Here is an 11049-nt window from a genome sequence, read left to right on the forward strand (position 1 = left end):
GAGTTGTTGTAGATATTAAACACATATTGTATATTGTTGAAAGTTTCTTCATCAAGTTCTTGTCAACTAGACCCATCAGCTTCGACATAGCATACGTTGGTGTCACCGAACGACGAGGGAGGATATGCAATGAGTTGGGTGGTATCATAATGGCGACGCCTGAGAGGCGTGACAAAAGCCTTCTTTCTTTTTTTTTCTTTTTCTTTTTGTCTTGTTAGGATTGTTTTAAATTTTAACATTAAGATTTTTTTTGTAGTAGTAGTTACTCCATATATTTTTTTTTTGTTGTTTTTACCATTTGGTTCCTAGGAGAAGGGGGTCCTAATAGTTCAGAGTTCGGGGCGAGTTCTGACATCAAGTGGTTCCAGTTCTTTCTCAAATGCAGTTGCGGGGATCAAACCGTACTCCTCCTACCAAGTTCAATGTCAATCACCATGGAACCAACTCAGATATGGTTACTTCGTATAATGTTAGTGGATGATAAATTGATAATTTTGTGAGTGAGCAAAACGAGAAGGACAACCGGAATTAAGCAAAGGATTTAATTGATATGCACCGACGGTGTAAAATAATTTTACACTATCAACCAATACCAACCATGTTTTCCACCACATCACCCCACTTCACCCCCACTTTCTTGATATGACATGGCAAAATAATGGTTGTTTATTGGACGATGGTGTAAAACTATTTTACACCGTCGGTGCATATCAATTAAACTCATTAAGCAAAACTATAATTAAGCAATTTCTATTTAAGAAGAAGTGTGACGTGGCAACCTGTGAATTGTGAGATTGATCCAAGAGAGTAGAATGGTTAAAAAAGTTTGTGTACCTTATGCCAACCCGTTTCTGTGTATGTAGGTCACATGGTTCTTTCTGAGTCAAAAATTGCTTATACCAAACAAACACAATCTCTTGTAAAACAAACGAAGAAGACTGCATAAGGTTTAATTAAGCAGTAAAAATAAACGCCAGCAATGTTATTTTTTGGGTGCTGAGAACGGAGAAAAATAGTTCCTCTATTTTTCGTATCTTTCATCTCCAATTCGTTTTTCTCTATTCCACAGATTTAACGCAACAAACTCGTTTCTATTAATCATGGCTTGGAGGCGTTTGATAACACAGGTTTGTTATTATTCAATCGATTAAGTTTTTCATTTCATATAATCTATTTCCGTTTCTTCTTATTATCTCGAAAACCCTAAATTTTTTGGTAAAAGGGATGGTGATGTGTTCCTTAATTTTGTTATTATTAATTATTAATTCATTTCCCTTATATACAATTTTCTTGACTGAGATTTTGAATGAGATTGTGAAGGTTGATTCAGGGTTAAATATAGAGAAATATATTGATGGCAGTGTTTAAAATGTTAGCTGGATATTTTAATTCGACATAGACACGGTGGTATATAGTTTGTTATTCCTTGAATTGGAGTAGGGGCTCGTTTGGATTGACTTATTTTTGAGCTTATACGAAACAGCTTATGCAAATAATAAGCTTTTATGTATTATTACAAGATTTTCAAGGTAGTTTATGATAAAATAGCTTATAAAGATACGATTTTTGCGGTGAAAACTTATGAATTAACACAGAACATTATTTATTTGCATAAGCTATTTCCATAAGCTCAAAAATAGGCCGAATTCAAACGGCCCTAGATGCAACATCGCTTTTATATTATGGCCTTGTTTGGAGCTTAATTTGTAGCTTATGTTAGCTTATAAGCATAAGCGCCTATCATAATAATTTGCAGGTTATGTATAAGTCGTTTCTATAACAAAAGATAAAAGAAAGTTAAATTGTTTTCGGATAAGTTATAAACTGTTTTCATAAGCTTGGACAGCTTATTAGGATCTTATGAACTCGTAGTTTTCATAAGTTCTCCCAAATAGTCAGACAAGTGCTTATGTCAATAGATAAGTTGAAAAAACAAGTCAATCCAATTAGGCTCTTTATATTTAAGATTGTTTAGGGTCGAATATTACATGTATACTAATCAGGTTAACTAGGCATTTAGGTTGGGGTTTATTTGTTTTGAATTGAAAAGGTGATAAAGTTGTTTTATTTATAATCATATAGCGTATGATTTATATAGCCCTCTCTGTTATGTATCTTGCGTTACTTTTATTTGTCATATAATTTTATGTGTTATTTTTGCAGGTTGAAAGGCGTCAATCAGAATTTGGAAAGGTCAAAAATTTATTGAGTAGAAGCTATTTATCTCCTAACAAGCTTGAAGGCAGTACAAGTACGAAGCTTTTGTTCCCTTGGCACATTTAGTTCATGTTATGCTAATAAAATGTTATGCTAATAAAATATAAGTTTTTGTTTCTTATTTGTAGACACTTTGTTTTTCTGAATTATTTCACTTTGTGGTTTAAATTCATATTATGTTTTGCCGTGGAATTCTATAGATATACTTTTTTTGTGGAATTAGTTATGTCTATTATTGTCTTTTGCTATTGTTCGCTGCACTTACTCTCAAATTTATGTAGGGAATAGGCTCTTTTTCTCCCAGGAGAGATCCCAGTCCAGCTATCTGGGAAATCTTGCCCGACGACTACGTGATTCATCTGAAGCCGAGGAAGCCTCTTATCTCAAAGAACTTTACCGTCGAAACGATCCTGAAGCCGTGATTAGGGCATTTGAAAGTCAGCCATCTCTGCATACAAATTCTACGGCACTTTCCGAATATGTTAAAGCATTAGTAAAAGTTGATAGACTGGATGAAAGTGAATTACTGAAGACTTTGCGAAGAGGTGACTATGTGGCTAGAAATGCTCATTTTCTATTGACTGTGTTTGCATGTGATCGTGCTTTGCTCTTTTTGACCAACATTTTGCAGGCATTCTGACCTAGTTCAAAGAATTGAGATTTTTCACCCCTGATCAGGAAACTAGACATATGCTTGAAGTGTCTATAATTTGATTAGAAATCTGAGTTAATTGCTACTCTGTCTAATCACGGTTGTGCCCTAAGTAAAAAGACAGAAGGCACAGATGTATCTGCATTGCATTTACAATCTTAACTTCTGAGTGTTATGATTTGTTCGAGGTTAAACATTGCTACAAAATGCACTGGACACAGTCTTCTTGTTAATGATTAATGATTTGAATATTAATACTTTGCTATCTTCTCCCGTTTACTGCTAACTTTTTGATTATTTATGTTTAGTGGGATTCATTTTAGCACAATTTTTTTTGGATAAAATTATGACATCAATATTTTCTTGAAATAGTAAGCTAATTGGTTTATATATTTTGGTCTTGGATCTTGTTTTCCCAAAAACCAGTATAAGTCTCTGTATATATGGTAAATTATTTCATTAGCTTATTGCTAACTGGCCACAGTCCTTTGTGTGGTAGCATTGATCATAATCTTTTGTCGGGGGTTATGAAGTTTGATTTATATATTACACTTTTATTCATTGAAATTTGTTATTATTCTTCTTCTTATCAATCTGCTCTTTGAACATTCCTTTCTTTTGTACATTTACAGACCACAAGATATAACCTGAGTTATCCGAATTTTCAGGTATTTCTAATTCGGTGCGAGAGGAAGAAAGTAGTATAGGTGGCCTTGCTGCACTTAGAAATGCGGGAAAACCTACAAAAGATGGAATTCTTGGAACTGCAAGTGCTCCTATTCATATGGTTGCTGCATCAGAAGGTGGAAATTTCAAAGAGCAGCTATGGCGTACAATTAGGTCTGTTGCAGTGGCCTTCCTCTTGATTTCTGGTGTAGGAGCTCTTATTGAGGATAAAGGAATTAGTAAAGGTATTACAGTGTTGTTGTAGCTTACAACTGCTCGTTTTAATTCAACGTTCAAATTGAATTTGATGGGCACATTATCTGTTTTGCTTTTCACCTTTCTTAGGACTTGGTATGAATGAAGAAGTGCAGCCCAGTGTGGAGACAAGTACTAAATTCAGTGATGTTAAAGGGGTGGATGAGGCAAAGGCTGAACTCGAAGAAATAGTCCATTACCTGAGAGATCCTAAGGTACACTTTTGCGGCATAAATCAATGCTCTCTCTCTCTCTCTCTTGAATGCATTTTCAGCAATAAAGTTTGTTGCCAATAAATGTGAGAAGAGCTTGGCAGCAGCTCTAGGCAAAAAAGTGGTGGAAGAAAAGAGAAAGTGATTGTGATAGAACTCACAAACCTAAGAAAAGGAAAATGGTGGAAAATTGCAAAATAGAAGGTAAAACCAGACTAAGAACTTCTAATCCAGAGCAAAGCTCATAAACCAGCAAGATTCTAACCACTTTTCTGAATGCCTGGATACTTTCCCTCCCCTGGGAATGAAATATAAGCAAAAAGGAACAGAAAATCCCTTAAAATCAAAAATTCCCTGTGAGTTGGACTAAAAGATTGGGTCATCTAGGGTTATGGGCCTAGGTGTCCTATCGGGTTGGGCTATGCTTCCTGACCCAGTAACCCAGGCTCAGTTTTTAAAACTCAACCGCAAAATAAATTCTACCAGACTCTCAGTTGTGTTTCTCACTTCTGTTTCTAAAATTTTCAAACGATGCTGCTGCTCTATCTTCTCACAGTATGCCAATTAATTTTGTTTTTTTCTACTTATTTTTTTCTGCTCTGTTTTCTTTTAATTCTTTTGTTTATACCTTTATTTCACATTATTTTTTCTATTCTCTTTTTTTAATGCTGTAATTTTTTTTATCCTTTTGCTAATTCTGTATGTTAATCACCTTTTTCATACCACATTCTGGCCTGGATTATTTTATACTATCTTTAGATAACTCTTTTCCCTTGTCACAGCGCTTTACTCGTCTTGGTGGTAAACTCCCAAAAGGTGTTTTGCTTGTTGGCCCGCCTGGCACCGGTAAAACAATGTTGGCAAGAGCTATTGCTGGAGAGGCCGGAGTTCCTTTCTTCTCATGCAGTGGAAGTGAATTTGAAGAGATGTTTGTTGGTGTTGGTGCCCGAAGGGTGAGAGATCTTTTTGCTGCTGCAAAAAAACGGTCGCCTTGTATAATCTTTATCGATGAGATTGATGCTATTGGAGGGAAACGAAATGCAAAGGACCAAATGTACATGAAGATGACTTTAAATCAAATGCTTGTTGAGTTAGATGGATTCAAACAAAACGATGGCATAATTGTGATTGGCGCTACTAATTTTCCTGAGTCACTAGATAAGGCTTTGGTGAGACCCGGGAGATTTGATCGACATGTTGTTGTTCCCAATCCAGATGTAGAAGGCCGGCGACAGATTTTAGAATCTCACATGTCAAAGGTATGTTTTTACTTTTCTGGAAGAATGTATTTTTATCTGAATTTTGATGCATGGTGCAAAGCATTGTGTGATATGATCTTTAAGCTATGATTGGGGATACTAAATGCAAGCTGAGAGTCTAACTAATGACCATGATACTTTCTGATATATGCCTATTTTTATTCTAGTTTTGTAATTTAATTGTGAATGTACACAATTGTGAGATATAGTAAGGTTGTTTAGCATATGGATTTGTTAGAACTTAGAAGGAAACTTCTAACGTTGTGTGCTTGTCTGTGTTTCTTTGGCAATATTATATAGGTTCTGAAGGCAGATGATGTTGATTTGATGATCATTGCTCGCTGTACACCTGGTTTCTCCGGTGCTGACCTTGCAAATTTGGTTAATGTTGCTGCCCTCAGGGCTGCAATGGACGGGTCCAAATCCGTGAGCATGCATGATTTGGAGTTTGCACGAGACAAGATTATGATGGGAAGTGAACGCAAGTCCGCCGTTATATCTGAGGAGTCAAGAAAGACTACTGCTTTCCATGAGGGTGGCCATGCCTTAGTTGCAATGCATACTGATGGCGCACTACCTGTTCACAAGGCAACTATAGTTCCTCGTGGGATGGCTCTTGGCATGGTTTCTCAACTCCCTGACAAGGACCAGACTAGTCATTCCCGTAAGCAGATGCTTGCCAGACTCGATGTTTGCATGGGAGGTCGGGTTGCTGAAGAGTTGATTTTTGGAGAAAGTGAAGTTACTTCAGGTGCATCCTCAGATCTTTCACAGGCAACCTCTTTGGCCAGGGAAATGGTGACTAAATATGGAATGAGTACCGAAGTTGGACCTGTCACTCACAATTACTATGATAATGGGAGAAGTATGAGCTCAGAAACTAGGTTGCTTATTGAGAAAGAAGTCAAGAACTTGCTTGAGAGAGCTTACAACAATGCAAAGACTATTCTAACCACCCATGAAAAGGAACTTCACGCACTTGCAAATGCTCTTCTAGAGCATGAGACACTTACTGGAAGTCAGATAAAGGATTTACTTGCAAAGGTCAAATCCCAGCAACAACAACCACAGTCACGAGCAGTCGAAGCTCAGGGAAGTTCACGGCCCAATTCAGCAGCAGCTGCGGCTGCTGCGGCCGCTGCAGCTGCAGCTTCTGCTGCTGCAAAGGCTCAAGGAGTTGCCCCAGTAGGATCTTAGCACGGAAGACTGTCGACACATGCTGCTAAATAATCAACTACCGGATTTATATGTGCAGATAGTAATTTGTTCGGTGTTTTTGTGGTTCCACTTCAGTCCATGGAACTCAACTCTTGTATTCAGGATCAAGCTGACTCCATATTGTAGTGAGTTGAAATATCTTGTAGGAGTTCCCATTGAGTTGTTTTAATAACTAGTACCTTATTACTTCTTCTATATAGGATTTTCATTCGTCAAAACTTAAATCATATATTTATCTTCTCCACATTTTTCCCTTACCTTTTTTCTCTTGTTTACTTTCTTTTGCGAGACAGATAATGAAGCCAGACATGTATTTAAAAAGTTTCAGAATCAGTTTCTACTTTCTAGTCACTGCAGTCAGTATAAATGATTTAGAGAAGAGAAAATCTTTTGAAAAAGATTGTGAACTAATTGTCGACCTCTACTGAAAATAGTTTCTCCGCCATAAGACAGACTTGTTGTGAAGTTTTGATTTTTTAACCTCTCTTCAAATTCTCTCTGCAAATAGAAGTGGGTTCCAAGGTATTGATTTGTTTAAACACTTGGTGTTGCAATCAAATTAAAATTGGATAGGAAAGTTTATGACCCCATCAATTTTCTTCCAATGTTTTAGAATGTATAAAATAATTTTTTTATTGAAACTTTGTATGGTTTCTCCACTTCACATAATCCCATTTTTTATTGAAACCTATGATTGAAACAAACATACCTATGATTGTAAGTGTAACTTACCCAGAGGATGCGAGGTTAATAAGAATGGATCAGTGAAACCTTCCGTGGGTCACCAAGAAATCTCAGCTTTCACTCGTTGATTATTATTAGTAGTAAGAACTCCCCTAACAAAGTGGTATTAAAATTTTGATTCGACTTGGAAGAGGAGCAGGAGTGAGATTCTAGTTTGGATCGAGTATAGAAGATGAGAGCTCACACTTGAGGAAAATATTGTAAGATTTTAAATGTGAGTGATTGAGTCTCACATTACCTAATACCTATGAATGTGTTAAATATTGGATATACAAGCATACGCAAATATTTGTGATCCATTCACGTTATAAATAGCGTAGTTTGTTTTTTATGTTTTAAAACGGACAAAATTAGTATAATACTAATTAGTATTAATATTTTTTACTTCGGCCAAAACTTGAACTTTATATTTTCAACTCTTTTAAACCTTAACGAGAACTTGAACTTTATATTTTTACCGGTTGAGTTATCTATCTAACTCTATTTTAATATTTTCAATAATTCATTTGCATATCTTCAGAGATCAACTTCACATGCTTAGCCAATCATATACCTAAAATTTCATATACTTGTTTCTTTGATAGTAAGCTAACTGTTCAATAATTAATGCAGCACAAACAAATGCTATTTTGCAATCATTTGTATATGTAATATAGTGGCAATTCCAAATCATTTGCATGGACTACGCCAAAACACAAGCAACGGTTGTTGGTGTTCTCCTTTTCTCCATGGGTATGTTTTGGAGTCATAATCATAAAAAACGACCACTCACTCACTCATACCCTTTTTCTTCTCTTCAAAAACAGTGTCTCTTACCAAACTACAAACACGAACCATTGCAACCACTTTATGAATTTAATTCTTGCTTGAGACATTATAGCACACAGTTTTAAATTTAGAGTTATATGCAACATCATTGCTACAGTAATTACAGCTGCATTGGCCGTGTTTGGCTGCATTTATACTATAATAATCATAATCTAGATACTTTTTTATTTTTGTAACGAATTGAAGTTTATTAGGATTATTAGGGGCTTACCAGAGTTGAAGTATATCTCAGGATTATTAATGTTGAGATTTGGATTGGATGCAGTCGGTTAGATCAAAATCGTTTGATTAAAATTAAACAATTAATATTTTAAGTTCAAAATTATTATATTTTTTAAAAAATGGACCAAATTTATGTACAGTTTTATATACATAGTTTTTACTGTGCTAGATACATGGGGGAAATTATTTTTATTTAAAAACATTTTTCTTTTTCTTTTTTTAATTAAAAAATATAAATAACCACCTTTTTGTGAGAGGAACAAGAAAAACAGCATCTAAAGAAATGCATATAAGTTTTGTCCTTAAAAAATCAAAATTATATTAAAATATGAGCCGTTTGATTTTGATCAGACGACTATCAGATGCTAACTGCAGCTTGACTGCGCCAAAAATGAATGCACTTAATCCATCTCCTTATTTATAGATACTTACCAACGAAATTTTCGTGGCAACAACGGCAGGGTAGAACCACACTCTTGTAATAATATATGAATATTGTTCTGACCAGGGGCGGATCTACTCTCATGTGAGGGTGTGCACTTGCACACCCTGGTTTTTAAAAATGGCAAATGCTAAATAGTGCTTTCGGGGTACTCTTTAAGCCCTTAAATAGTAAGTTTTTCATAGAATTTTTATGGGAATGCGGAAAGTCAACCATTGGAAATTGGAGTGTTTAATTTTTTGAATAAAAAATTTCTTTTTGTGGAATGCTTAAAGAGTGCCCCGGGGGCACTCGTTAGCAAGACCCAAAAAATTTTGCACCCCCGGACTCAGGTCTTAGATCCGCCACTGGTTCTGACTCTTAAGGCTCATGTTCACCAATCACCATGACATCCTAATTAACAAAGATTTCAAAGGCTCGATGATCCGGCCCAACCTAAAGTCGCTTCACTCCTAAGCCTCAACGGCTATCCTAGAATCCCATAACATCACCGCGATACTCAAACACGCCACCAAGCTACATTGATGACCGTCGTCTCATAACCCTACTGGCCTCACTTCAATGTTCCCACGGCCATGACATACCCCCTATAAAAGGTGTTCATCCCCAACACATCAAGACATGCAATTTTAATTTTAAAACTTTTCATTCCACATTCTCATTCCACATTCTCATAGAGTATTTGCATGTACACTCCCCTCCGCCAACTCGCTAGTTGCTCGACGATTGCCACTAATTCTTATCACTCCACAAGTATATAGATTATAATCCGCCAATTATAGTTTATATATAATTATTAAGACATGTAATATGTATAATCATTCATAACTAGCATAGATATGAAAGTAAGAGAAATTAAGTAGGAGAAAAAGAAAAGTACAGGGTAAAGTGAAGAGTGGGACACAAACTGAGAAAAAAGAATTGAAAGATAGATCCAAATCCAAATCCAATTACTTGCCGACCAGACTCAGAAGAACCATAGTAACCACGTGCTCCCAAATTTAAGGCACTCTCACTTTCATGCGATTCATTTGATTGTGATAAATGAAAATTCACAAACAGTTATACACGAATTTATTGTTATTTATGAAGAGAAGAAAGCAAGTTGTTATATATTTTTTTTCTCTCATTTTATTTGTCCCTTCTATTTCTTGCTATGTAATTTCTATTGATCATGGTAGGACCGTAGAATCTAATCTGATATGAGTGTTTCGTCAATACATGTGGTTTTGAAAGAAGTAGTGATTTTCATGGCTGATATAGCTACCCATAGGAAGGGTTGAAAATAGAAAGCATTAAAGACTGTACAGAATCCACAACTCACTGCCTTCTGATCTACGGACACAATTTTTTGGGGATCTATGCTTTGGCCCTCAATTGAAATTTTGACCATACCACTTGAAAATATTAAACAGATGCATATTTTTGCCCCCATCACCAAGACTCATCGACTCCATGAGGATATAGGAGTGTACTAGTAGTAGTAGTATTTTAAAACAACTTATTAATGGAGCTGATTAAACAATTTTACTTATTTAATAGTATAATTTAATAACTTACGGAGTACTTGGTAATTTTTGTCAAATATTACTCGTGTCATGTAGATATAAATGGCACAAAAATACATGCCACCATACATTATAAAAGTTATCTGATGTACAGTAAGTATGCAGTTCTCAGTTCTGATAAATGGCACATGCAACACATTTTATAATTATTTTACAAACTTTGTGGAAACATTTTTTGGTACAATTGGGAGTTTTTTTTTTTTGTACATAATTGGGAGTCATGATTTTTTAAAATGCATAAATCAATAAAAGTGTTTTTAGCGAAATAAATGGTGTGAATTTTATAAGAAGTTTCTTACATTTTTTTTTTTTTGACAAATTAAGTCTTTATATGAAAAGCTCAAACCTGTCACCACCACAAAACCTGTCACTACCACAAATCTTATATATGAAGCTCACACTTCTTCCAAAGTACAGTAAACAATTTAATTGAAAATGATCTTTACCGTGATATATTAACAAGTACGGCAAGAATACTTGTTAAAGGGAAAAAAAATCTTATGTGAAAAATATCAATTTTTAAAACTTAAGCCTTTTAATATGTACTACTTTTCAATTTTATAGTTTTGCATTTAGAATTTATTTGAAAAAAAATAACATATAATAAATAAGATAGCTTATAATAGAGGCTCTTATAAGTTAATTTAGCTGATTAAATTTGTAGTACTTTAATAAATTTAACAGTTTGTTTAGTTTATAAATATAGAATGAGATAAAAAAAATATATGTTTAATGAATTTTTAATTTTTTTAAGTAAACTGACAAA

At 34.9% G+C, this 11049-nt stretch overlaps 1 protein-coding gene across 1 annotated transcript; it reads left to right on the forward strand.

The window, feature by feature from the left end:
• The first annotated feature begins 833 nt into the window (after positions 1-833).
• Positions 834-6723, forward strand: LOC123894237 (ATP-dependent zinc metalloprotease FTSH 4, mitochondrial). The gene is made up of 7 exons (XM_045944182.1): positions 834-1127; positions 2164-2251; positions 2499-2762; positions 3538-3780; positions 3881-4005; positions 4785-5261; positions 5562-6723. Exons 1-7 carry the CDS (start codon positions 1101-1103, stop codon positions 6456-6458), a joined length of 2121 nt encoding a protein of 706 aa, XP_045800138.1. The 5' UTR covers positions 834-1100; the 3' UTR covers positions 6459-6723.
• Positions 6724-11049: the final 4326 nt, after the last annotated feature.

This window comes from Trifolium pratense, linkage group LG7 (genome assembly GCF_020283565.1).
Source record: "Trifolium pratense cultivar HEN17-A07 linkage group LG7, ARS_RC_1.1, whole genome shotgun sequence".
Classification (NCBI taxonomy): domain Eukaryota; kingdom Viridiplantae; phylum Streptophyta; class Magnoliopsida; order Fabales; family Fabaceae; genus Trifolium; species Trifolium pratense.

Bases quoted from the DNA above. Each gene is read 5' to 3' on its own strand.
- LOC123894237 (XM_045944182.1), top strand. From the start codon at position 1,101: ATGGCTTGGAGGCGTTTGATAACACAG. The intron at 1,128-2,163 runs GTTTGTTATTAT...TTATTTTTGCAG, and splicing joins GGAGGCGTTTGATAACACAG to GTTGAAAGGCGTCAATCAGA. The intron at 3,781-3,880 runs GTATTACAGTGT...CACCTTTCTTAG, and splicing joins GGATAAAGGAATTAGTAAAG to GACTTGGTATGAATGAAGAA.